General features: G+C 42.1%; 1 protein-coding gene across 6 annotated transcripts in view; it reads left to right on the top strand.

The window, feature by feature from the left end:
- Positions 1-16,436: 16,436 nt before the first annotated feature.
- The window catches only part of SH3TC2 (SH3 domain and tetratricopeptide repeats 2), a 99,749-nt gene continuing 89,673 nt past the window's right edge, over positions 16,437-26,512 (top strand). For 3 of the 6 annotated variants that reach the window (XM_066591291.1, XM_066591292.1, XM_066591290.1), the window contains exon 1: positions 16,437-16,736. In XM_066591291.1, the coding sequence (XP_066447388.1) occupies positions 16,595-16,736 (142 nt within the window). In that variant the 5' untranslated portion in view covers positions 16,437-16,594. Of the gene's footprint in view, positions 16,737-24,497; positions 24,634-26,512 lie in introns of those variants that run through there. The other 3 variants (XM_066591294.1, XM_066591293.1, XM_066591295.1) reach the window with 2 other exon arrangements.

The raw sequence follows: 26,512 nt of genomic DNA, 5'->3' as shown, positions 1-26,512 counted from the left end.
CGGTTGCACCTATGGGTAATTCTAGAATTATTTAACCTGGCCTGATACTGAGCTGAATTGCAGTTGATTCTCAGTCTCTCCCTGACTAGGCCAGCAGTCAGTAGGTTTCTGCTGGATCGTTCAGTTACTTGCTGCATCTTAAGCTAAGTGCTGAATTTATTTGCATTGCTATTTAGTTTTTTTGGTGTTGTTTTCTTTCCCCACGTAGGGTCAACTAGGGGCCAAGGCACATGGCCGGGGCTGTCCTTATTGGGGTGATCGCCCTGCTTTCAGGCAGGGCCCTTCCAAGGGTTTGGTTGAATAGGGACAGTGTTTCCTATATTTTTGTTCTATTCTTGTTTTGTTGTTTATTTGCCTTTTTGGTAGATCTGTGAGTGACAGATCCAGCACATCCAGGTTGGATGTAACAGTGCAGTTCTCTTTCAGTTCTTGTTCAGTGTTTCACCTTCTAGGTGCTCTACGTAAGGAAAGACGATACCCCTCCTGACCCATGTCACAGGCCTCTCACTAGCCAAGAAACCTACTGCACACTGATGAGGGAGAAACACCCCGAAACAGCTTTCCGTGTATGGTTTTCTGGCTTTTGGTTTTTAATTCCCAGTCATTGTTATAAAGACTTGTATTAAGGATCGGACATTGATTTGCAGAATGCTGCCCTCTAATAGGTGGCTCTGCATAGGTATTGTTCCATCTACATAGAAATGTGAAACACTGAATGACTAGTTCACAAAAACTGCATGATTCTCAATAATAATCAAGCTGTTTAAGCAGCAAGATGGTGCTGATGTCACCACGTCATTCCCTCTGGCAAACAAGAATTGTGAGATTCTTGGCCTTGTAAAAGGGCCATAATGAGCAGGAGTCAATATTTGCACAGTGTATGCAAGAGAGGGGAAGGAAACTGCAAAACTTATCTCCTACAGCCCTGATCAAACCCATGACACTGTACCTGTGCAAAGGGTTAACCTTTTGTCAGAGAAGAGGATGGAGCTGAGCTATCGAAATAGAGAGTAGCATGGCTATCTCTGCACATGCTCATCCTGTGTGCTGGAGCCAGGGACAGAGCGATTACATGGGAGTAAAGGCTGGCTGAACTGAGCATGCTCAATCAGTGTGGAGAACTACTGGAGGACATGGCTAAGAGCAACCAAAGATAAACAGAGTGGGGATGGGATGCTTACAGGGGAGAATCAGGATGGGGGCATTTACAAAAAATGGGTGGATTTGCAATGTTTACTGAGTTCAGATATAGAATACACTGAGACATCAATGTGAACTTAGGAACACCCCTTCAAGGTCACGGGCGATTTTAGTCACAATTGTTCTTATGATGGTACATCTGCATAATTTTTGATTGAGGTCAATAGATTTCTGTTTATTGATGTTAACAGATAGGTGCTGACTATACATAAGTCATATGCATTGATTTGAGTAAAGAGCTTAGAAATGCTGAGTATAGAATAAATCATGTGCCCACAGTCATATCAGCACATCACTTTTTGTTTTGTTTTTTTCTCTAATGTGTGTGGTTTTCAGTCAAATGTTAAGTGGCTTTTCTAGGCAAGTACAATTGATGCTCAGTGTATTGTGGATCCCCTTATAAACAGAAACCATGACACAGTGCTAGATCCTTCACACAAGGGATACCAGCACTGCCCAATGGACTCCATTGACTGAAATGGTAGCTGACAGTTTTGCCAATGTGTCTGATATTTTGAAAAAAGCACTGCATGGTCCAGAATCTCCAACGCAGATGTTAACAGAGCCTTAATGCCCTTTTACGTGCAACAATTATCGCTCAAAATCTATTCAAAAGTGAGCGATAATTGTTACGTGTAAGCATAGGCAGTTGTGCACTATTCCTTCTATTGTCGTTCAGCGCAGGTTTTTAGCCAGCATAAAATCCATGGTGAAGCTGTTTGGAATTTGTTCCATTTAAATGCAGTTCTTTCAGTCTTTTCAGTGACTTAACAATGGATTTGTTTGCTTTGCATAGACAATGAGTGCAGTGTTTACTTAGCATTGTGTATGCAAGGGAGTAGACAATGGAATCTACTGGCCAGATAATCTCTAGCGTAAACACACACCCAGCTGCTACTGAGTTTACTTTAGCTAATGAGGCAAAAAACTAATTATTAGGTGCAAGTAATTTTATTTAAAAATGTTGGCAGTTCGTTCAGTCGTGCAGTTGTTTAAGTGATAATCATTGCGTGTATAAGGGCCTTTAGGTCTTGTTCACTTCACACCCTTGGTGAATGGATACATCTTATGATGGAACCGAATGGCGCCAAAATGATGCAATTGCCTATAATAAGATCCATTTGTTTTCCAGCTGTCTATCTGGTATGCTTTAGGGGGATTACATCAGGAGTTTGGTATGCCTGTCTGAAGAGGTGAGTTTTTAAGGCGCATCTGAAATTTCATGCATCGGGAATTGTCCGGATGCCTTGGGGTAGAGCGTTCCAGAGGATGCGTGCTGCTCTGGTTAAGTCCTGTAGGTGAGCATGTGAGGTTTGCACTAGAGGGGTGTTTAGTCCGAGTGCATTAGCAGATCGGAGTGTGCGGGCTTGGTGGTGTATGGACAGAAGGGGGTCGATGTACAGTGGCACGGCGGAATGGAGAGCTTTGTGGGTGAGGAGTTTAAATTTAGTTCTGCAGTGGATGGGCAGCCAATGCAGTGACTGGCATAGTGCACAGGCGTCTGAGTAACGGCTCGATAGAAAAATGAGCCTAGCTGCCACATTTAGTATGGATTGGAGTGGAGCGAGTCTGGTGTGGAGAAGGCCAATGAATAGCGAGTTGCAGTAATCAAGTCGGGAGTGGATGAGGGTGACAATGAGTGTCTTTAGCGGGTCCGTGGTTAGGAACGGACAGATTTTAGCAATATTTCTGAGGTGCATGTGGCATGTTTGGGTCCAAGATTGGATGTAGGGGGTAAAGGAGAGGTCAGAGTCTAGTGTGACCCCAAGACAGTGGGCATGCTGTCTGGGGGTTATGATGGTGCCAGACACTGGAATGGAGATGTTGAGGGGAGGTCAGTTGAAAGGTGGAAAGATGAGAAGGTCAGTTTTAGAGTTATTAAGTTTAAGAAAAAGGGAGGACATAGTATTAGAGTACTAGGACCGAGTCCTGGGTAACCCAGGCAGCGAGAGGAAGTGGAGAGGAGATAGAGCTAGCAAATGAGATGCTGATAGAGCAGTCAGAGAGGTAAGAGGAGAACAAGGAGAGAGCGGTTGATCAGAGCGTAGTGAGAAAGAAGTCATGGTCAATGGTGTCAAATGCAGCAGACAGGTCAAGGAGGATTAGTAGGGAGTAGTCGCCTCTCGACTTTGCCGTCATCAGATCATTTGATACTTTTCTGAGGGTTTCGGTCGAGTGTAGAGTGCAGAAACCAGACTGGAGGGGGTCAAGGAGAGAGTTGTCAGAGAGAAAGCATGTTAGGCGGGAGCAGACCAGGCATTCTAGTAATTTGGAGATGAAGGAGAGGTTTGAGACAGGTCGGTAGTTGGCAGCATCGGTCGGGTCAAGGGTTTGTTTATTAAGCAGAGAGAATATGATGGAGTGTTTAAATGAGGAGGGGAAGGTGCCAGAGGTTAGGGAGAGGTTGCAGATGGTGGTGAGCAATGAGAGCTGAGGAAATGGACCAGAGGAGGTGAGAGGGTCGCTAGCGCAGGTGGTGGGGCGAGCAGCGGAAAGCAGCCTGGAAACTTCTTCCTCTGTCATTGGTTCTAACATAGAAAGTGAGTGGGTGCTGGATGCAGTGCTGTGGAGACTGGGATCAGGGCTAGCCATGCAGTTTTCGGAGATTTCTTTTTGGATGTTTTCGCTTTTTTATTTTTCTTTGAACTAGGCGGTTAGTTTTCCCGCACTGAGATCCATCACAGGGGCCTGTTCTTTGGGGCTGAGGAGGGAGAGAAAAGTGTCAAAGAGTCGTTTTGGGTTGTGGGCTAGTGAGGAGACAAGGGAGGTGAAATAAACTTGTTTGGCAGTTTAAAGCATGAATTTGAAGTGGGGGAAGCCTGCAGGCAGTTTTGGGCCGCTTGGGGCACCTAAAGCACCACCAGATGAGGCGTTTGGGACATAAGTCAAGGTTGCTGTGGTCTGTGGTTGATGGCTCATGTCACGTATGGTGACGCTTTGTCCAGGGCACGTCTGAGGGTGGTGTGGTAGTGTTCAGCTGCCAGGTTAGGACAGTGGAGAAGAGAGATAGGGGATAGGGAGATCTGGATGGTCTCAGTGAGGTTCCTAGAGGTGCGATAGATAGGAGGGTCATGGGAGATGCTAAGGTTCCTGATAGAGAAAGAATGGGGGTTGTGACCTGAGAGTAGAAGGGGGGAGTTAGTAAAGTGAGAGGCAGAACAGAAATGGAGGAAGATTAAATCGAGAGTGTTGCCGCCTCTGTGAGTGGGGGAGTCTGAGAGTTGTGATAGGCTGAAGGAAGAGGTAAGCGATAAAAGCCGGGAGGGAGATGAGAAGCTGGGGTCATTAGTAGGGTTGTTGAAATCACCAAGGATGAGGGTTGGGATTTCACAGGATAGGAAGTGGGGTAACCAGGCGGCGAAGTGCTCTAGGAACAGGTGGGTGGGACCTGGGGACCAGTAAGCAACTGCGACACGCAGGGACAGTGGGCAGAAGAGTCGTAGGGTGTGGACTTTAAAATTCTGGAAGGTCAGTGAGGGAGCTGAGGAAGTTTTGCAAGAGGAGGACGCCTACTCCTCTGCCCCGCCTGTCGTCTGATCTGGGGGTGTGGGAGAACTGCAGGCCATAATAGGACAATGCAGCGGGGGCTGTAGAATTGGACTGCTGTATCCAGGTTTTAGTGAGTGCAAGCAGGTTGAAGTGTTTTGTGTTGAAGAGGTCATGGATAGTTAGGAGTTTGTTGCACACGGATTGGGAGTTCCATAGGGAGCATTTGAATGGGGCAGGGGGGGGGGGGCATTTTGGTAGAGAACAGTACAGGGTGGGCCTGGGTTGGGGGATATGTGTCCTGCAGCTAGGAGTAGCAGGGTAGTGAGGGTTAGGGCATTTGTGTGGTTAGCTGAAGTGTTTCTTGGCGGTATGGGGGGGGGGTTGAGACATCTGAAGAAGGTGAAAAGTGCATGGGAGAGGAGAGAGGGGCTGATGTGGATGGAGTGTGTTGGGGCTGGGCGTAGGAAGAAAGTGTTAAGGCTTGAAAGGAGAATAGCGGTGGAGATTAGTGCAAAGAGGAGAGTATTTTGCTGAAGACATTGGACAGTTGTGGATTTTAACTGTCTCCTGCTCTGTTGAACTGTGCTGTATAACTGCATCATTCGACTGCATAAGACACTTGTTCCCAGACACTAAGTACTAGACACCCATGCGTGCCAACCACATGCGTGGCAATGAAACTATCACTAGCTTTAAGCCTACAGCTAGGAGTGGCTAGTTACAATTCATTAGTCAACCAGCTGGCCCCATCTTTGCATGGCTAATGAACAAGATGGGGGGGGGGGGTGTTTTAGTGGTTTATTGCCCTCTTTAAATAAACAGAATGTGCCCAGCAACACTAAGATGAGATAGAGGAGAGGAAAAATGCTTGGGGTGGTGATAGGGGAAAATTACATGTAGTAACAAATAGTCAATTCAGTTAATATCAAGCAGGGGAACATAACATTTCACACAGATTATCATATTAAATGAACGATTGCACGGCAGACAAGCAGAGGGGAGGCAGATCAGTCAAATTCAGATAGATGAAGCAATGGATCACATGTTGGTGAGAGAGAGAAGGTAGATGAATATTAATATTAGGTATGTGCATTTGTGCATGCAAATAGATACGCATTGATGCTCCTAGCCGTTGAAATGGATTAGTCTAATGAGTTCTTTTAATGCGCAATTACACTGCATATTGTGCATCTCCTAGTGTTTTGCACGTGCATTTTCACACCCCTATTGACTTCTATGGGGCTTTTGGTGCACAAGGTCTGTGGAAGCCCACAAAAAAACCAAATTTGTAACAGCGGCACCACAGGCCAATCCCTCCTGGGAGAGCAAAGAAAAACAATGTTGCACGCTCTAAAGCAGGATCCGGACTTCAAGATCCAAAAGATACAGTCCCTGGATAAGTACATGGTGTAGAGCAGCAACTGAGGTGCAAGCAAAAGAGGATGACGATACTCCCATCCAATCCTTCATGATACTAACCTTATTCTAGACATCAGTCCACTGCATCACCTGCAACATTTCAACTGGGCACTCCAGTCTTTGACAAAGACTACTATCATGATTACTAGTTTTATGATTAATGGCCAGATGGAGCTGAATGTGAAGTCATTTAGCCGGTTCAGTACATGTTTTCATATATAAACCAGATTTTCCCCCTTTTTCGTAATATAATGATTTTCCTTTATTGCACTCTAGTCCCAATTTAGTGGGAAATATTAGCAAAATATGACCCTGTTGTTATGAAGACGCCCACATGGATTAATTCTTTACTACAGGCCGTATTTTTTTTAATGTGCCAGCATGATGCAATCACACAGTCTGTTCAGTGATGAAATTACCGTGTCTTCTAATTGCCAATATCACTAATGAGACATAAATTGCTGCCTGAACATGTTGTTCGGGTTCTGTGATGTCTTGTTATGTCGTGTTTCTAGAATGGTGCACAACTAATATCCCCTAGATCTCAATACTACTGAGCACGTTTCTGAATGGGCTGCCAAGAAATTGGTATTTTAATTACTTGACCCTGTCATGTCAATGTGGACCAAAATCTCTAGGAAAGATAAGATCTCTTGTGCTACCGGTGTATGTCCCCCCAAATTAAAATGTGGCCCTAACCTAAAAGGGTCTGTCTCTGATGATACAAGTACTCTAAAGCTACTTGGACATGGAAATTTATGAAGCTTCTTACAAACCGCTTTTGTGCTACTGTTGCCTCCGGAGGCAGCTTGGGAGTAGCTAGTGACCCAGACTTGGTGCTACAAAAGACTTTTCTGGGGAAAATAGTGTTAAAATAGTTTGTTGCTGTGACTGAAACTGTTTATTACTGTGATGTTTCCATTTAATATATTGAAAACTACTAAAATGAAGTTAGTGATGAGGGAACCAGGGAGTTTGAATCAGGGAAGCAGAGTAGCTCAGCATTTTTCAGCATCTGTCTAGCCCCTCAGCTTTATGCTGCTAGGAGGATCAAAAGTTTTTAAATACAACTATTTAGCTCTAGAAAGTTCAGTAAAGAGTAGGTGTAGAGAAAAAGTTGGTGGAAGAAGCACAAAAGGTGTAGCCAACGTCATCCCTAAGTAGGAGGAAAGAGGAAATGGTGCCAGCTACACTTATTGTTTCCCAGGCCCCGATGAGTCACCTGGACAAGCAGTATCGGAATTTTTGTTAGTTAAGCGGTATCTCCAGTCACCAAACTCTGAAATCCAGATGTATGGACATGGGCTATATGGAGCACCTTCTTGGTTGCCTGGAACTGCAATAAAAGGGAGTTTTTGCTTCCTAACCCTTTCCCTGATGCCTAGAGCTTCTTCCTACTAGGGAAAACCTGCACGATGCAACACCACTACACCGGCCTCCAGGAGCAGAGACCAGCACCCAACCCCAAGTTCCCCCATCATCATTCTTATTTGTAGCATGACTGGGTGAGAGTCAGAGTACATTGTTGCCCCTCACTCTGGCATACTACAAATTGGAGTCACAAACTACAACAACCATTACTTTCACTTGTAACATAGCTGGAAGGGAGTCAGAGTACATAGTCACAATGAACCCAAGTTGATCCCAAGTCCAGCTCGTTGCATTAGGGAATCTGTTTTTATATAGAGTACTAGCTACTTTATGCCTAATGGTCCAATTTTGTGAATTGGGCATTCTAGCTCTTAATGCATAAACTGTTGTTAACGCTAACCATTAACAGCACTAATGGCTGACTGGGCAGCTCTAACAGGACAGAAATTTGATGACCTAGCTTTTACACATTAATAGATTTAGCTGCTAGTGTTTGTCTATGGAGATTGCATGTCTGAATGCTTGACTGTGGTGGAAACGGTGAAACCTATGCTAAGTTCACATGGACAATAATTGTGCATTTCCTATGTGGAATTCTGTACCAAAAATGTATATTAGATCTCAGTACAGAGCAAGTGAATAGGCACACCCCATCATACAGTGCAGAACACATCTATTTTAGCACATGCTGTAGGTTTTCAAATGTTGCTCATATTCATAGCAGGCTTTTTGTGTCACATGTTAACTTATTCACACTAGGGCTATTACGGTAGTAGTTACTTGCATAAATTAGAATTTAAAGGCTGTAACTATGATTTTACATATACCAGTGGTTACTTTGAGTTTAAAAAAAAAGTTGCACCGAGTTTCAAGTGATAATTTCTGTTTTGATAGTCTGACCTCTCCCAAGAGTGAGCAGTGACACGCTCACCTAAGAAAAGCCCATTCAGGTTAAGGGCTCTTTCACATGAGCGCAGGTGTTTCTACATGCGCCCGCCGGCGCCGGAGAAATGTGTGAACGGGCGTACAAATCTGCCATTTGTGCACCAGTTCAGGTGGCCTAGGCCCGGCGCATATACGCCGAGCCCTGAATTCCCGTCTGGCAGGGGGAGACAGTTTAGCTCTGCTAAGCTGCCATCCCCCTTTCCGCCCCCTCGCGGCTCTCAGCAAGGAGAGGTGGCGGGATGGGGCGGGAGCTAGTGTGCTAAGCTGCTAAGCTTGTCAGGCCCTTGTCAGCAGCCAGCAATGGGAGGTGGCGGGACGGGGCGGCAGCTTAGCAACTAGCTCCCACCCCATCCCGCCCCGTCCCATTGCAAACAGCCAGCAAGTTGCGGAGAGGAAGTGAGAAGGGGGACCAAGTTTAGCAGTCACGCTGCTAAACTCCCTCCCACCTCCCTTCTCCGGCAGCTGTCATAGGCTCCCATAGCAATCTATGCAACGGCCGACGTTTTCGGGCCAGAAATATAGTTGCTCAACTATCTTTGCTGGCCAGCGTAAAAGCGCTCGGCCGAAATGCGCTATCTTGGCCAGCTGGGTGCTTTAACGTGGCAGAAAATCGCCCATTTGATCTGATGCATTGGAATCCATTGCATCAGATGGTAGGGTATAATGGACGGCCATGAAAATGGTGGCTGACATCGATTGTGTAAATAAAGCCTAAGAAGGCCAAACGGTGAGTATGGAAAATAAATGGTTAGAGTCAGCTGGGCCGCAGTTGGAGAGCCATGCAGCCATTCCATTGATGCAGCCCAAAGTTGTCTAGATGGTTTTCACATAGACTCAGGCACCTTTCACTTCCACATTACTATCTTTCCATATTCAGATATTGGTGTCTTATTGGCCATAGGAATGGAAGGGTTAAAACCCGTTTTTATCTGTCCAACTAAACACAACATATTTAATCAAGTCTAGATTATAGGGAGGGCAAAAGGGCCAACCACCTAAGGACCTAAACTAGCAAACAAACCTTGTCCTCCTGCCAATCTCAAAAAGGAATCAATGAAGGAGATAGATTTTTTTTAGGAGATGTATTATGTTTCATGGTACGAGTAGTCCCAGGTTTAGGGTGATCTTCCACCAGCATTTTATTGCAACTATTTTGCCGTGATAAAACATGGGCCGAAAATCGCAACCGCCTGAGGCCTTGGATTCCAATGTATTCATTCAGACGACTGCTTTTTAGTCACGTCAAAACATCGCAGCCGTGAGATTAGGACATTGCTGCTGAAGACGCGGGGCAATGTTTTGACGTGGCCCTATCTTTCAGCCATGATTAGCTGGCAGCTCCCATAGGCTTCTATGGGAGCTGCTGGCAAAGGGAAGAGGAGGGAATTTAGCAAACGCTAGCACTGCTAAACTATGTCAGCTGGCTCTATTGAGCCAATAAAATCATTTTTGCCAGCCGAAGGAATGCCGGGCATCTATATGCCACGCTGGCCATGTGAATGGGCGAGAAAACTTGAGATTTAGCCGCGACTTTATTGCCCATATGAAAGAAATGCCCTTAAAATATGTGTTGCTCCATATAAACACCACACAGTATGGTATGAAGTAGCCATTAAATGTAGCCCTCAAATTGACTGCCAAGTTCCCTTATTCAATGGCATGGTGATTATAGTAACCGATGACGGCATTTTAATTTTATTTGTATCATTAATTAGAGATGAGCGAGCGTACTCGGAAAAGCACTACTCGCTCCAGTAATGTGCTTTATCCGAGTATCGCTGTGCTCGTCCCTGAAGATTCGGGTGCCGCTGCGGCTGACAGGTGAGTCGCAGCGGGGAGCAGGGGAGAGCGGGCGGGAGAGAGGGAGAGAAAGATCTCCCCTCCGTTCCTCCCCGCTCTCCCCTGCAGCTCCCCGCTCCGTGCCGGCACCCGAATCTTCAGACCCGAGCACAGCGATACTCAGATAAAGCAAATTACTCGAGCGAGTAGGGCTTTTCCGAGTACGCTCGCTCATCTCTAATCATTATTATTAATAATAACAATAATAATAATTGACTTCAACTATTCGGCCACATATAGAAGTATCACTTTGATAAAGTTCAGGGTATGTTGAGTTTTCACTTTCTATAAGGATGTCCTGGATTAATGTGATTGTGTATGGCTTTAGAATGAAATGTCTTTTTTTTTTTTTTTTGCTTGCCTTGAAATAAAGAATGTGATGCATATGGCTGTGTAGTGGGAGGATTAGTAGGAGTGCACATGTGTGGATTCATGATACATTCTGGGCATTACGAAGTATCCAGACTGTACTGAGTAACAGCGCGGAGGCACAGCTCGCCTTCATTCCCTGTGACTAATGTCCACAATTAACACACCGAGTTATGAATAATCACAAGTAAAGACACATGGCTTCATCTTGTATTGTTCGGAGCTGCGGAGTAGGCACGTTGTATCTTCACTGCTGTCATTATAGAAACACAGTTTAGTAATACAGTAACTGAGAAACATTCAGAATCAGCTGAATATATATATATATATATATATATACTGTATATATATATATATATATATATATATATATATATTATATAATATATGTGAAGGCTACAGCATTATCTTCTTGCAAGTCGTTGCTTTATACTTTCCGTCTAGTTTATTAAGGATCTGTCATCTCACCTTCTCTAATAAAAAAAGCATTATGGGCTTCCTAGGTTCTCAACCTGTGCTACTCAACATTTTGTAGATTCTAAGACCCTTTCAAGTATTGCAGATGGTGTAGAGGCACAGAGAGCACCGAAAGGGTAAAAGTCTATTACCCATTTAAGAACCAAGCACAGTAAATTTGCAGCACTTGATTCTAGGCTTTAATCCCACCTGATAGCAAACAGACGGTGCGGGATCAAAGTTCCTGGTCGGGTCCTCAGCTGTCAGACACAGCTGAGAACTGTAGAGCCCAAGCAGAAGCGATTCTGTAACGGCTTCTGCCTTCTCTTTCACAGGTTACATAGGACTCAATGAGCGCTATGTAGTACTGGGAGAAAATGTTTCTTCCATTATTAGGCCCAGCAATCACGTGACTGCCAGGTGCCCCCTGCCATGGCAGAGCTGCAGGGTTTTAGCAGACCCTGATCTGCTCTCACAGTGACTATTGTCACTACAGCCAAATGTTTTGCCCTCAAACTGGGGTTCCTATGGATGCCCTAGCTACCGCGAAAAGTCTGAGATAATAAAAAACAAAAGGAAATATGAATGAACCCCAGAGGTCTTATATAATGTCATGTGGGACATAGATGGTAAAAAAAAATAGTTACAAAGATAAGTAAAAAAAAATAAAATTACAGAATAAAATAAAAAAATATATATACGTAAATAATGAAAATTATCCACTGCCGACACCAACCAAAATTGTCACCATATGCGCCCTGTAATAAAACTATGCAAATTATATACCAAAACGTCTAAAAAAATAAGAAACCCAATTCCATACCTTATTTTAGTGTAAATATACTAATTTTAAAAAAAAAGTCTATAAATAAAAAAAAAATAGTTATTTATCTTTTTACTGTAAGAAATTGAAAAAAGTCAGTAAAAAGAGATATACAAAAATAGCTTCATATGTCACAGGAAAAAAACGTAGCAAAAAAATAGGGCAGTAAAACCACCACATGGGTAAAATGATAATCCCTAAAACGTATCTGGTCCTTTAGGACCAAAACACCCTGGTACTTAAGGGGTTAACGACATGACTGAGGGATATCGCTTTTACCCTACTGCCAATTTTATGGCTTTGACCCCAGTACCAAGTTCTAAAAATGCAACGGCCTATGTAGTCACTGCTGCTGGGAGCCGGACAGCCACTGTTTGGGGAACTTGCATGGTACTTATGCTGCGTTTTTAATAGCTACAGCACTGTGTATGATTATACCCTTGGGGTACTTTGATGCGGTTGAAGACCCCCTCCTGGCAGTGACATGGGGCTCCTCTGGGATAGGCATAGGCTTAAGGAGTTAGGTGAATTCTTAGTCAGCTCCTAACCGTCATTGTGTGGAGATTTGGGTACATCCAACTCTGACCTTGGTCCTTGTCAATGTTGACAGAAGAACACTCGGTAAGGCCTCATGTCCACAAGCAGATGTGGGAGCTTGCAGCAGAATCCGACCCTACCTATAGCACCCTGCGTACCTGTCCATGTGTTCTTTTTCTTCTACTATGGATGTATACGGAAGTACCGGGCAGAGCACATGTACAGTAGAGCGTTTTGTTTTTTTCAAACTCCTGCTTCCCCGTGGAATCCGTGGCCTGTCTGCAAAGTCTATTGCGGATAGACCGCGGATCGGACGGCTCCCATTGACTTCAATAGAAGCCATCCATGCAGGAACCGCACAGGAATGGAGCATGCTGCGATTTGATTTCCACATCCAAAGATCTGCAAATCAAATCCGCATGTTTTAATTCAGGTGCGGACGCCCTTGTTTCCCTATGGGCGCCTTGAACTGCGGATCGTCCGCGTGGGTGCTCGCAATTCAAATCTGCCCGTGAACGTTGGACCTAACAGAGCCCTTGGATAGGCACTCACAAAATATGTCACTTTAGTGATGCATCACAGCGGAACTTAATTAACGGCAGCAACAACAGTCCACAAATAGTTTGGATAAGTGGAGGCCGTTTGTTCTGGCAGGTACTTCTGTTTTAGCAGCAACTGGACGCCGACATTTCTAGCCCACCCAATCGTACCTTCCCGTATTCTAGTTACCCTTCCAGGCTTGCAGGCTTCATTCTCATTCCCGCACCTACGCACACACAAGGCCTCTACACAACTCCAAAACAGCAATACTGTCCGGGCTGCAAGGCCACAATTTTACCCCCTTATACTATTATTTGAGAATGGGGAACTTGGCTTAGGAGTGTTGAGAAACATTGATCGGCGCCAGGCTTGTGGTTACTGCTTTATACTACTGTAGAGGAATCACCTGACCTTTCTTGCTACAAATATAAATGATGTTTCTCCTAGAGTTTCCATAATCTGACTTGACTGGTCTCTATTAGAATAAATGGAACAGTAATGCGTATGCTCTGAAGATCCCCCAGCTAAAAGACGCAATAAGTTTATTATGGTGGTCAATGCAGGCCACAGCTAATGACCCCCATCCAGGACATGTCAGAAGATGTCTGTAGGAGAAGATGCTAGCTCAGCAGGTCTGTGAGGCTACACATGCATTTACCTAATTACTGTGTATATTAGCAGGAGGATAGGATGGCTCACTGACTTGTATTCTTCCTACATTACAATTATGAAGAACCTTCCCTCTTCTTCCTTTGTTCTTTGTGTTGTATATCATGTTACAAGTCTAATAGACAGAATGTGGGTAACCTATAACATCTACTTACATTTGATTATTATTTTATACGTGTATTTACTGGCAACTTGCACAGGCAGACCTGGGGAGTAAAACAATATAGTTACAACCAAAATAACTCTAATGTATTTCTTAGGATGTATAATGGTCAGCATATTTCACAGATTCTATTCAATCACATTGTTAGTTGTCTGGGGTTGGTAACCGTACGGCAGCGTCACACGAACTCATTGCAAAATCCGCTTGCTCCTGCGCAACTTTTTTGTACAGAGAACAAGTATACTTTGCGCATGCCTGCCTGCACACAATACTATGCATATTTGCACAGGCACAGCCACTTCACATGGGCGATGGGGAATCACCTTGCCCTGATTTAAATGGCTATTAAGTCAAATGAGGTGCCAGTGGGTATGGGTATACACATCCCTGCGCATACACATGTGCACATTTACGCACATTTTATAGACTCTGTGGGTCTCTTTAGTGTGCAAATGCGCATAACATAGAACAGATGCTATTTTTTGGTGCCCACGGGAACCATGTGCACGAAAAGAAAAGAAATGAGAATGAATCTGTTCATTGTTCTCAGTAAGAGAAACCAAGTAATCTTGTAGAAATGATACCTTTTAGTGGCTAACAAAAATACATAATGATATAGCGAGCTTTCGGATCTTCTATCGATCCTTCCTCAGGCTTAAATGGAACTGGTCTGCGGACAGGATACGGATCCCCAACACACAGCAGGACTATAAGATCCCGGGGACATTGAAAATCTTAAGTTTTGCTGGTTGGGATCTGTTGTACTATGGTTTCTAGCAGCACAAGCCCACAGTGTCGGGACCGGCAGCTCTCAGGGTCTCTGTGCCCACACCGCCGGTCCTATCATCTGGGCTGTAGGGGTGTGGCGCAGGGGAGCCCCGTTTTTTGTGCCCTCCCCTGGCCGGCGTAATCCTGGATGCCAGCTCCTGATGCGCGCTCCCGGGCTCAGGGGCAGGCGCCTAGGTAGCTAGGTTGCTGGGGACGCGGCAGGTGCCGTCCCGCGCCGCATCCCTGTTGCCATGACATCTGGGCGTGCTTGCTCTGTCTCTGCCTGTCTTTAGCAGGCCCCGGGGGCTGTTTCTCCCAGCGTCCTGTGATTGGGTCCTGCTGCTGTCGGGCTCCCTGCCCCAATCAGTTGCTGGAGCGGGAGTTCTGACAGCATTTAAACTGCTCAGTTCCCTTTTGACCTCGCCAGGGTATGTTTGGTCTCCAGCTACAGGGATTTTAAATCCCTGGCTGCTGAATACTACTCAGAGCAGTTCAGGAGAACTGCCGGCCAGACGCGGCTGAACTCCGGCTTCAGCGGAAAGATGAGTATACATTTTTTTTTATTTTTACACATTTTAGGATGATTTTCAGGTAAGGGCTTATATTTTTAAGCCCTTCCCGAAAATTCATCCCGCGCTCGCCAGCTGTATTGCCGGCTCCATTGAATTCAATGGGCTAATATTGTTGTTCTCTGCCACAGCTGTTACAGCTGTGGCAGAGGAAAACGATCTTTATGCTGACAGTGCGGGGGGGGGGGGGGGGAGCACTCTTGCCGCTATTGTGGCTTAATAGTGGGACCTGGGGACTTGAGATGCAGCCCAATATGTAGCCCCTCGCCTGCCCTATCCGTTTCTGTGTCGTTTCCATCACTTTCGTGAATTTCCCAGATTTTCACAAATGAAAACCTTAGCGAGCATCCGCGATATGCAAAAATGCTCGAGTCGCCCATTGACTTTAATGGGGTTCGTTACTCGAAACGAACCCTCGAGCATTGCGGGAAGTTTAACTCGAGTAACGAGCACTCGAGCATTTTGGTGCTCGCCCATCTCTAATAATGGACATAATGCTTAAATAATATGGGATACTAAATAAATACATAGAGTATATAATAGGTGATTTTTGCTACTTTCCTACAATCTTTGTCACCCCAACGCTTGTCTTTAATTATACATAAAATTTATTGGGTGGAGTTTGAAAATTCCTGCTTTTTACCCTACTTTTCTGTTATTGCAAAGCTGAAAAACTCGCAGTATTGTGTCATCTAAAAATAGCTTGTTCTTTCCTCTTCCTTTCCGCTTCTAGTTAGTGAGGTTATATGAAATCTCAGTACAGGTTCCTGTGGGGAATTTTTGCAGGCCTACTAGCTAAATATCTTGGCAGGCTTTCGCCACCTTTCTATCCTTTGCTACAAATTGGCACCAATGAACCTGCGGAGCAATAAACCTGGTCAGACTGGCCTGGCGAGCTTTGTCTAAACTTAACCTTTCGCTGCCTTGCAGACCAGTATATACTAATATCTGCATAGGGGAGACAGGCAGATTTGTTTGGGACTGATCTAACTTTGCTCCCTGTAACCAAGGCTAAACTATTGTCACATACTTTTCTTGTATACAAAACACAATGTCTACAAAGTCTATGATGACACTCATAAGTCAACAGAAACTTCTCAGTACTAGCTAGAATGGAGAATGTCATAAACCTGTCTGTATTGTTGCTCCCATTGTCTTACAGGTCTGGTTAGTCTGCATTTTCTAGTTCACTGTTTAGTAAGGATCTTGTCCATTAGACCCATTTTACAGTAAATATAAGCTATGTCCTGTGATAACGTCCACTGCTGAATTGTACCTGCCTGGGAGTGGTGCTATTGATTTGATTTAATAATTAATGCAGTCTGAATACGGGAATAACTCTTAGGCATTGAGATGCTTTCAGTGTATTGCGTGAAGCCATGACACAACTTTGGATGATTACTAGTTAACGGAATTTCAGAAACCTATCAAGTAGAAATGGAAGATCAGAGATGTATGAGCATGTTGTACCAGTTTGCCAGGAATGCCAACAGCAGAGCATCTTTGTATAATAATTGCCATCAAAAAGGACGAACGTCGTCTCTTTGGAAAGCTCTACAAAGACATGCCTCAGAGTTCGGTAAGTGTGATCCTTTATACTGACCATCATAGGAAGCCAAGTTTACTTTTGATCCTTAGCTATTCATAAAGATGATAAGATTTGGTTTTAATTCTGTGCTTTTAACACTGGAAAAACTATTTTTAAAGAAAGTTTCTTTGGAATATAACTTTTCTAATATTTCTCATTACCATAATGTAAATGGTATGCATATAGAATTACTGCTATTGATTGTTAAAGGATTCTTGAAGCCAAATGACTTGCTGCATATTCTAATGTAGAATCAATATGCATTGCTCTGTTATAGGACACTTCCACTCAGAATGAAATTGTAAGTCCTGGATTTATAGGATGAGTATAATAAAACATAAGCACTTCCTCTATACCAATTAAATGGAATGAAAGCCATACCACTATTGCACATTTCAGGTGCAGTTATATCTTAATTTATATATTCACAGGTTTAGTGAATATATATATATATATACATATATATATATATATATATATATATACACACATATATATATATACACACATATATATATATATATATATATATATAATGTGTGTGTATAGAAAGATAGATCTATATATATATATATATATATATATATATATATATATATATATATATATATATATACACGTCTTTACAGAATGCCTGCCAAAATACAATATACTGCTATACTGAAGTATTGCAGTATATTGTACAAGCAATTAAAGAAGTCCAAGACTAAAAAATTGTTTAAAGAAGGCAAAGTTTTTATAACTATTACAGAAATATAATTTTTCAATAAAACCATTTCCTCATATGAATAATTAAAAAGTCAAAACAAAAAAATAAACATTTGTATTGCCGAGTCTGTGAATGTCTGATCTATTAAAAAAAATACATTATTTATTAAACATGATGAACACCACCAAAAAAAAAGTACACAACACCAGAATTGTGCTTTTTTGATAACCTCCATTTCCAACAAAAAAAAAAAACTAGTAAAAAATGATAAAAAAATTGTTACCCTCCCCCCAACATAGTACCAATAGAAATTAAATTCATCCCGCTAAAAGAAATCTTTACACAGATGCATCGATAAAATTTTTTATGACGGTCAGAAGATGGCAACAGAAAGTGATTTTTTTGGTATTTGTATTTTCTGTGAAGTAGTACAATAAAATAAAGGTATATACATTTGGTATTGTCATATTGACCCAAAGAATAAAGTTATGTCATTTCTGCCACACTAGGTACACTGTAAAAACAAGGGCCTTGCTTAAAAAAAGGCGCATTTGCGTTTTTCCACGAAACTTATGAACTTCCTTTTCATTTTTCTTATTTTTGGAATTAACTAAAAAAGAATTGCAGCAAAGTAGCCTCAGGGTAAATTCACACTCAGCAGATGTGATGCAGAAATGCCTACAATTGAAATTCCTTTCCATACTGTGAATGAGGTTATTTTCTGCAGCATGTACGTGGTCTCGTACAAGACCTGTTCAGATGAATGAGACATCCACAGCAATGTAATAAAGGGCTTGCAAACAAGAATATATTACTAGTCAATGATTTTAATAATGTAAATGGAATTTTAACAATCTCTTGCTCATTAACATAAGACGAATGTGGCTGTGAACCTGCAATCAGCATTAAATTAAACCACTAAAATTCTAGCATGAACTTCATGGATCTTGTTAAAGTCTTTAAAAAGAGTAAACCAGATAAAGTAATAGCAGGGGAATGATATTGGTTGGGTGAATTACCTTTAAAGGAAACCTGCCAACTCTTCTAATGTGTCTATGTTATTAAGTATTTATTTTCCCAATACTATAGCACACTTGTTTTATGAAGAATATATACAAAACTGAAATGTCAGTAGAGCTGAAAGGTCCTCTCTAACCCCCTACTGATTATCTTCAGCTCTGTTTGATCAACAGGAAAAGGACATTGCAGTTTTGGATATAGAACAGAGCTTGTTCTACTTCAAATGGCTTTAGCTTCGGATTTATTGTAGCTACAGCGAAGTGTTTGGTCTCATTTTAAAGCTAAACTAACCCAGACATAGTGTGGGCAGAACCAGAAGAAGACAACTGACAGTGGGCCCAGTGAACAGTCTGAGTGGTGAACCCCCATAAATCAACTATTGATAACCTATCCTAAGGATAGGTCATCAATAGTTACATCTTGGAAAACCTTTTTATGTATTTGCTTGATAACTTCATGCTAATCCATTATGCAAATATCTATTTATGGAATACATAATCACATTCTAACTGAATAATTCTATCATAGTTAAGCCCTTTTTACATGAGACGAATGTTAGGCAAACGATGCCTGAGATTTGCCCCTGCATGTACTCGATCCTGTGCTGTCACAGAGGAGCGAGTATCGTTGGCTCACAGCAGAGCGGCTGGATTACACTGAATGATCATCATTCCGGATTTTATGCAGCTTAAACGATGAGTGATGATTCTGAATGATGATCGCTCAGTGTAAATAGCAGCCGTTCAGTATTGAACGGCCGATGTGTTAAGTGAATTGAGAGGGGCGGGGGAGAGCGAGGACTGAAATCTCCTCCAGCCGCCCCTGCCCCCTGCTGGACGATCTGTCAGGGAGCCAGCAATACTCGCTCCTGTGTAACAGCATAGGAGCAATTATGTGCGGGGACGAGTGTCGGGCATTGTTTGCATTGTTTCACTTTATTACTTTCCCTACACTGGAAGAATAAAACTCCAGTAGGGAAATCACAAAAGCTTTGTTTTACTGCTGATTCCAGCATGAACGACCAGCATCTATATTCTTCTTTGAGACCTGGGGCATCATAGCACTGGTGGTAGGTCATCTGTATGGACCACTAATGCCAACACCACCAAGCTTAATTCACGCCACTATTATGGTGCAATGATGGTGCGGAACCAGGAGCTGTGCCCTTGCCCCATCATTTGCAGGTTACAACTGTAATATAATGGTCGAAATTGGAGATAAACTCCATCCAAGTTGTTTATTCCCTCAGATGCTTCAATCAATATTAGTCAACAGAGAGAGGAGGCTCCCTGGGACTGGGATTTACAAAAAAAAAGTAGAAAAGAGTGAAAAAACAAAAATTTCCAAGTAAAAATATCTTTTTAGCAATTACTGAGTCATTTAAAAAAAATATTTTATTATATATATTTTATATTTATTTTGTTTTTTAAATAAATATAAAATATACATGATTGGCATCGCCACATTCTTAATGGCACAGACCAAAAATGAATGCATTATTTATCCTGTTTGGTGAACATTTGAAGAAAAAAAACTAAGCAAAAACAAAGCCAAAATTCCTTTTTCTTTTCATTACACCAACTCGCCGGGGCTGAGGTGGGGTAAGTATCTGCACCTGACATTAAAATTTTATATAGTAACCAGACAACCCCTCTAATGGGAGCTGTACAAATCTTTATGTAATGAACTCACTCTAGTCGTGGCTCCAATGAAACTCTATAATAGGTGCAGAAAGTACATTTGCACTTGGGCCCTAGAGCCCTAGGTAACCCAAAGTGTTTCTGTTCTTTTCTTGGGGAGCCCTTTTACTGCTTTTGCATTGAGACTCAACAGCCACGAGTTATCCTCTGCTTACAGTCGTCGCTTGGTCATATTCTATGGAAGGCAACTAGCTTGCATATTTTTTATACAGTGACTATGCATGGTGCCCGTTGCACACAGCCATTTTTTATATTTTTAAATGTTTCTGTGGAGATTTTTGAATATTAAACTGCAAGGATGTTCGAATTCACCCTAAAGATGCTAAACAAGGATGAGGTTGGGTATTGTGCAATCCAGTCAAGTTATTCTACTTCAGAACCATCAAACCATTTGTATGGACCTTACTTAGTTTTGGAGACCAGTGTCTTTCTCCAAGCTGCGCCACACAGATTGGAACGCACAGTTCCTTAGATTGTAATTTTTTTTTCTTTCAGGGCTGAATACTCCCTTTTAAATAATCTCCAGTGAGCAAATAACATTAGCAGTATGGAAAAATCTACTTCTTCATCCTTAAAGTCTGATTCTCCAAGATGCACATGGCACGTTTGATAGATCACTCCAAGCAGCAATTACAAGCTGTTGGCACTAAAACATTTGTTAAGTGGCACTAATGATTGATGCAGGGCCACAACTAGACTGCTTCACTTTCGGCAACTCCAATAATTTCCTTCCAATATACTGAAAGATTTTTTTCTCTTTATTTTACTGGAAAACAAATTTAGCGATTGTGATGACTTGCTGATGATTAAGAGGTCACATGATTCATTATGTGATTTCGGGATTAGCTGTGACCACAACTTGTGAACAGAGCTATTACAGTCATTTCAGAATCCTCATTAATGGTGGTTAAAATGCAGGGTCTTCATGGATACTAATTAGATAATGTCTGTTACCAAGCGGGATATGCAAACTTATAGTAGCTCATATACATTAGATTATTGTTAATGCATATCGCCAATTGGAGGGGGATCAGCCAACAATCTACTATCACATGAGGAAGGATTTCATTATGTTGAATACTATCTCTGCCAGGACATAAGATGAGATGAATGTTCATGTTTATGGGGAAGACTGTTCGGAGAGTCATCTTATGTTATGGAAATGGCCATATAAGGTCAATATGGTAAAGTTGATAAGAACTCCATAATAAATCTCAAACTCTGCAATCCAATTCCTCAGAGTCAGACTATGTTCCTTCGTGGAACTGATAAAAATTGGTACTCTGTAAAATACCAAAATCAAAAACTTTAGGGTTTTGTTCACACATTGTTGGGGTGGGACATTAGTGGTGAGGCAGAGATCTCTTCCACTGTCACCCCAAATCTTGCTTGACAAGTAGTTTTTTACTTTGATTGCGGATGTATTTTTATATGAAGAGACAGTTCAGCATTTTTCTGAGGCCCAACAGTCTACTATTGACTATGATGAACCAACACTGCTGCCCCCGGAGAATGCTAAGTGCAGATAACAGAAGATGGAGATCCATGGTGCTTTCCTAGCTCTGCAGCCACTTACTTCTAGCAATCGGCAGGGGGATCTAACAATTTGCCATCACTGTCTGTCATGAGGTATTCCCTTTAGGATGCAGTCAATATTTGTGTTTCAGACAGCCATAGCTATATACTTCTATAATCACATAACTTTTTGAAGCCTTGTTTGTTGTAGGCTGAATTTTTAAGAATTATTTTAGCATATGAGTTAAGATGAAAGGGACTCTTTCATATGATTTATGCCTACCAAACTATTCACACCCCTTGGTAGGGTACTCAGAAATTTGTGGATATATATATATATATATATATACATTGTAGAAAAACTAACTTTAGCAGTACAAATTAATGCAAATTAGCCCGGAAGGGCCTGGAAGGCTCCAGTTTATGTCACAAAACCCCTCAGTGTTGACTGATGGTTAAATTACACATGAACATAGTAATGTAAGGGTCTTCCAACAGCCATTGGAGAACTTTATATTTGTAGTCACCTGATTGTAGAAGAATGTTCAGTAGGTAGTAAATACCTTGCACTTTTATTTTTTTATGTGTTTGTCAAGTTTATACTTAACTACATTGCAAAGTTCATTCTTCAAGGGTGGCTGGAGAGGACCAGGGCCAGATGTCTTAGCTGCACTAATACACAATAAGCAGCTCTGTTCAGAGTACAGAGTAGTAATTGCCTAATCAGAGCTATCACAATTGTCATGATGATTATTTGTCAATGAGACTTCAGTATGTAAAATGCCTGATTACCACAGCTGGCTGTATTTTTAACTAGTAGCAATGATAATACCAATACTGGTAGTAATTCAACACAAACTCTATATAATCACATTTTCTAGCCTCTCATGCATTAAAAATCGATATTCAAATTTTATTTAAATACTGGCACACCCTTACAGTTCTCGGGAGAGTCTTTCCTGCACGCAGTGTGCCATATGGTCCTTTTACACGGGACGTTATCGTCCAGATTCCTGTACTCCTATCGGAATTTGGACCATAGTCCTCCTGTGTAAATGTATACAGCGACTGAACGAGAATTGTTCAGTTTCTGCATGCAAAAAAAAGAGAATGACGCGAGGTTCAGTGTAAACAGCAGTCGTTCAATTTTAAATAAAGGCAGGCGGGAGGAGAATGCGCTCTGGCCTGCTCCACCTCCATTCCGGCAGCGCTATGAGGGATGCTAGCGATGTTTGCTTTTGTGTAACAGCACAGGAGCGAGCAGCACTGGGATGGGTATCGGGCATTGTTTGCCCGACAGCTTGCCCTGTGTAAAAGGACCAGTAGATCACTGGTTTCTCTTCTCCAGTTCTCAAGTACCCACAAACATGTCCTAATTCTCTTATAGAGAATGTCATCTATGGTCATTTCTGAGACACTGACAATAATTATATCACAATACTAAGGAAATCCTGAAAACATGACCTCTTTGGGATATTTGGGAACTGGAGTTGAGGGACATTGTCCTAGATTCATAAACAGTCTGCATGCTCTGTTACAGGCGGAAAACAATGGCAGGTCAGACATAGTGTTGTTTTTACACCTTTCTAAGTATAGAAAGTTTGACAAATTATGATAACTGAGTCTCGCTCACTTTTTTCTGACACATTCAATTGTCAAAGAAGCAGTGCAGACTCTTCGTAAATACAGCATTTAGCTTTCTATGCACTGGCGTGACTATAGAGGATGCGGTTGCACCCGGGCCCAGGAGCCTTAGGGGGGCCGTAAGGCCTCTCTTCTCCATATAGGGAGCCCAGTACTATGAATAAAGCAATATAGTTGGGGACCCTGTTATAGATTTTGCATTGGGGCCCAGAAGCTTCAATTTACAACTTAATTCTATGTATTTAGTCCAGAAAAAATCCTCCACCTTCTGTTACGGTTTAGTTTGGTGGGTAACTTCTTTTAGTACTGTTACCAAAAATGTTCAAAAAGAAGACACATTATGGCTGTGCAGATTGCTTAGTGGCTTCTCAAGACGAGGAAATTATATATGATACTAAAAGAAGTTAGAAATATTCTACAATTACAAACTATAATAAACAAATAGACCCAGCCCATGTGGCTTATCATTCCTTACCTGTAAAAACAATCAGGACCTGCTTACTCAGACCATTCGTAAGAGGTTTCAAACTAGTGGGTATAATTGTGTCGACTACTCTTCCTCCCCTAATAGAAAGAGTCTGGCTACATTGAAGCATAGTACTTTTGACCTATTGCACCACTAAATAACAGGGAATACACAATTTCATGGGTTCTTTTCACTTCGGCTGGGGCACAAATTGCATTCCTATGCTATAATAAAAAGAGAACTCTTCAGTCCTAATTTCCTGTAGATTGGCATCGGTGGCCTGACTGCATTCACCATACAGGTGGCTGGCACAAGGGTGGTCACTAAACAGGTGCAATGATGACTTTTCTCACTTTTCCTTCATATGTAGAAAAATTCTGATTTGTCACTTTATTTGCTAGAAGTCACTTCTTAGCCAGCAATGTAGAACCTTGTAATCATCTGGGATTGTATTTACATGTCAGTAACATTAAAGATACATTGTTTTACCCAAGAATGAACAGATTTTGTAGCACTCTCATCAGTACTGACACATAATAAAGAGGGACATTGGTTGCAATCTTGTGGATTGTGCTGATGATTGGAGGGGGTGATGCATTATGAGAGAATGAGGTTCTGGGAAAAGGAGAAGTCCCTGGTATACGCTTGATAAGGAACTAGTGAGACATTCCTTCTCCAGTGTAGGAGGGAGGGGTTGAGTCTGCATACACTTGGCTTACAATCAGTGCATTCTACACTTGGAAACTACAGAGTCACACACCTAAATCCTGTCAAGACTCCTGCCATGCACAGCACTACAGGGGACGCCGTGATCAGAGGGCGCAGGCCAGCCTGGTAAGGGGGCACTAGTATGGCACTTGTGTTTGGACAGGAACGACTTGGCTCATTTCAGCCTTTATTTGTAGGGTTTGTTACTTGCTGCTTGACATGTATATGCAGCTTATTTTATCTATACTTGTCAGGGGAGGACTGTGCTCTCTACATATAGAGAACAAAAAATATTACACTGTTGCTTATGACAGCCGTTCAGCTTTATGTTTCAACTGATATCATATTTTTAGTATCAAGGTTAAACTTTGTGTTTCTTCAGGAAATGTATTCTCAACCATGTTGCTGTTGCTTATGCAGTCGGCACTAACAGATACTGTCGTTTTTAATGTTAGTACATTAGAATTTTAATGCCTAACGTTAGGGTATGATACATGCATCTGTTGTCAGTGATAGTTTTCTTTCTTTTAGTTATATTCGAATTGCTTGTAGCGCCTGCCTGTGCTGTAGTGTTGTACACAGATTGCACTCATTTGCATGAGTCCGTGCCCCCAGGGAGGGTTTGTGCGTCTGAATCGCATTAGTATCAGTTTCCTAGGAAGTGAAGAAGAATAGTATTGAATATTAAAGATATGCAGTACAAATAGGTTGTACATGTAGCACCCAATCGTATACCTGCTTCTCCAGCTCGTTGCTGCTAGGGCCTTTTAATGCTTTTTCCCAGTTACATTTTCATTCAGATCAGAGTGTTCTATTACAAAACAATGTGTTGCCGGCACACGGAATTATCCATCAGTCTGCTATAACAAAAACCTATTTGTCTTATCGGAGCAGCATCTGAAATTGCTGTAGCTAATGAAAGGATTGCTGGACTAAGATTCATGACAGTATTTCATATGAATTGAAGTATATTTGTCATTTTATCAATTGTTTAATTAAATACCTGTGCTTGTAGCTCTTATGCCTCAGACTGTTGTGAATGGGGGCATATATATATTATTTTGCTGATTAGCAACCCCAGAATTACTGCATTGTTATCCATCCACTCATTTCAGTGGGCCGTATCCCTGCCTGACTGGCAGTACGGTGCATGCTGCCACTTCTTTTCCCTTAGCTGCCTCCTGCACCTGACCAATAGGAGTGCTGCCCTGATCTGAGACTCCGCCTCTCTTCCCTGAATGGAGAGAACTAGCGAACAGACATGCAAAGTGTAATTGTACAGTAAAGTAGTAATAATTGTGACAGATTTAGTGACTGTTGGCAACTTCTACCAATCCGTCTGAGCGCTGCACAGCTCTGTTATCAGCAAGAACACACTGATATCTGTTACTGATGCAGAAAGTAGTTAGTTTTATAGAAAGACCTTCTGAAAGCTGTAGTATTGGCAAAAGCATAACACCGCTGTCCTGGAGTCATAGCAGAGCTGGCTTGTAGATGGGCAGAACAGGGCTTTTTTATCAGGGGAATGATGGTTATTTATTGCTCAGTGCTGAGACAAGAGGCAGGAAAGCTAACATATATAGTGTAGATGGGTGGATGGGAGGAAAGCAAGTTGCACAGGCTGTATGTATTACACTGAGCTCTTTTATGCTAGCTAAGCCACTTCACATTACCCATCTGTTACTAGAGACAGGCTTCACTCAATAACAGGCAGTGGACAGCAAGTTAGATGGAAGGGAAAGTCCTAGTGGCAGCACTTTAGAGCAATTTTTCAGACACAAAATGTCATTTTTGATAAATAAAGTAAATTTTTTTTACTGTTTTTCACATTGACTATCGTATTAACAGGCTTTTTTTGACTGTCCTATTAAATATGCATGTTATATACAGATGTGGCGAACATCTACTTGCTAGTAAACCTACAAAAACACTAATCAAAAATAGTAACCATACAAACTGCAGAAATAGTACATCTGTACCACTATAATATATCTGCACCGTCACC

The sequence above is a fragment of the Eleutherodactylus coqui genome, chromosome 2 (genome assembly GCF_035609145.1).
Source record: "Eleutherodactylus coqui strain aEleCoq1 chromosome 2, aEleCoq1.hap1, whole genome shotgun sequence".
NCBI classification, from domain to species: Eukaryota; Metazoa; Chordata; class Amphibia; order Anura; family Eleutherodactylidae; genus Eleutherodactylus; species Eleutherodactylus coqui.
Note: the sequence above shows the minus strand (reverse complement) of the source record. Positions and strands in the feature narration are given on the sequence as shown.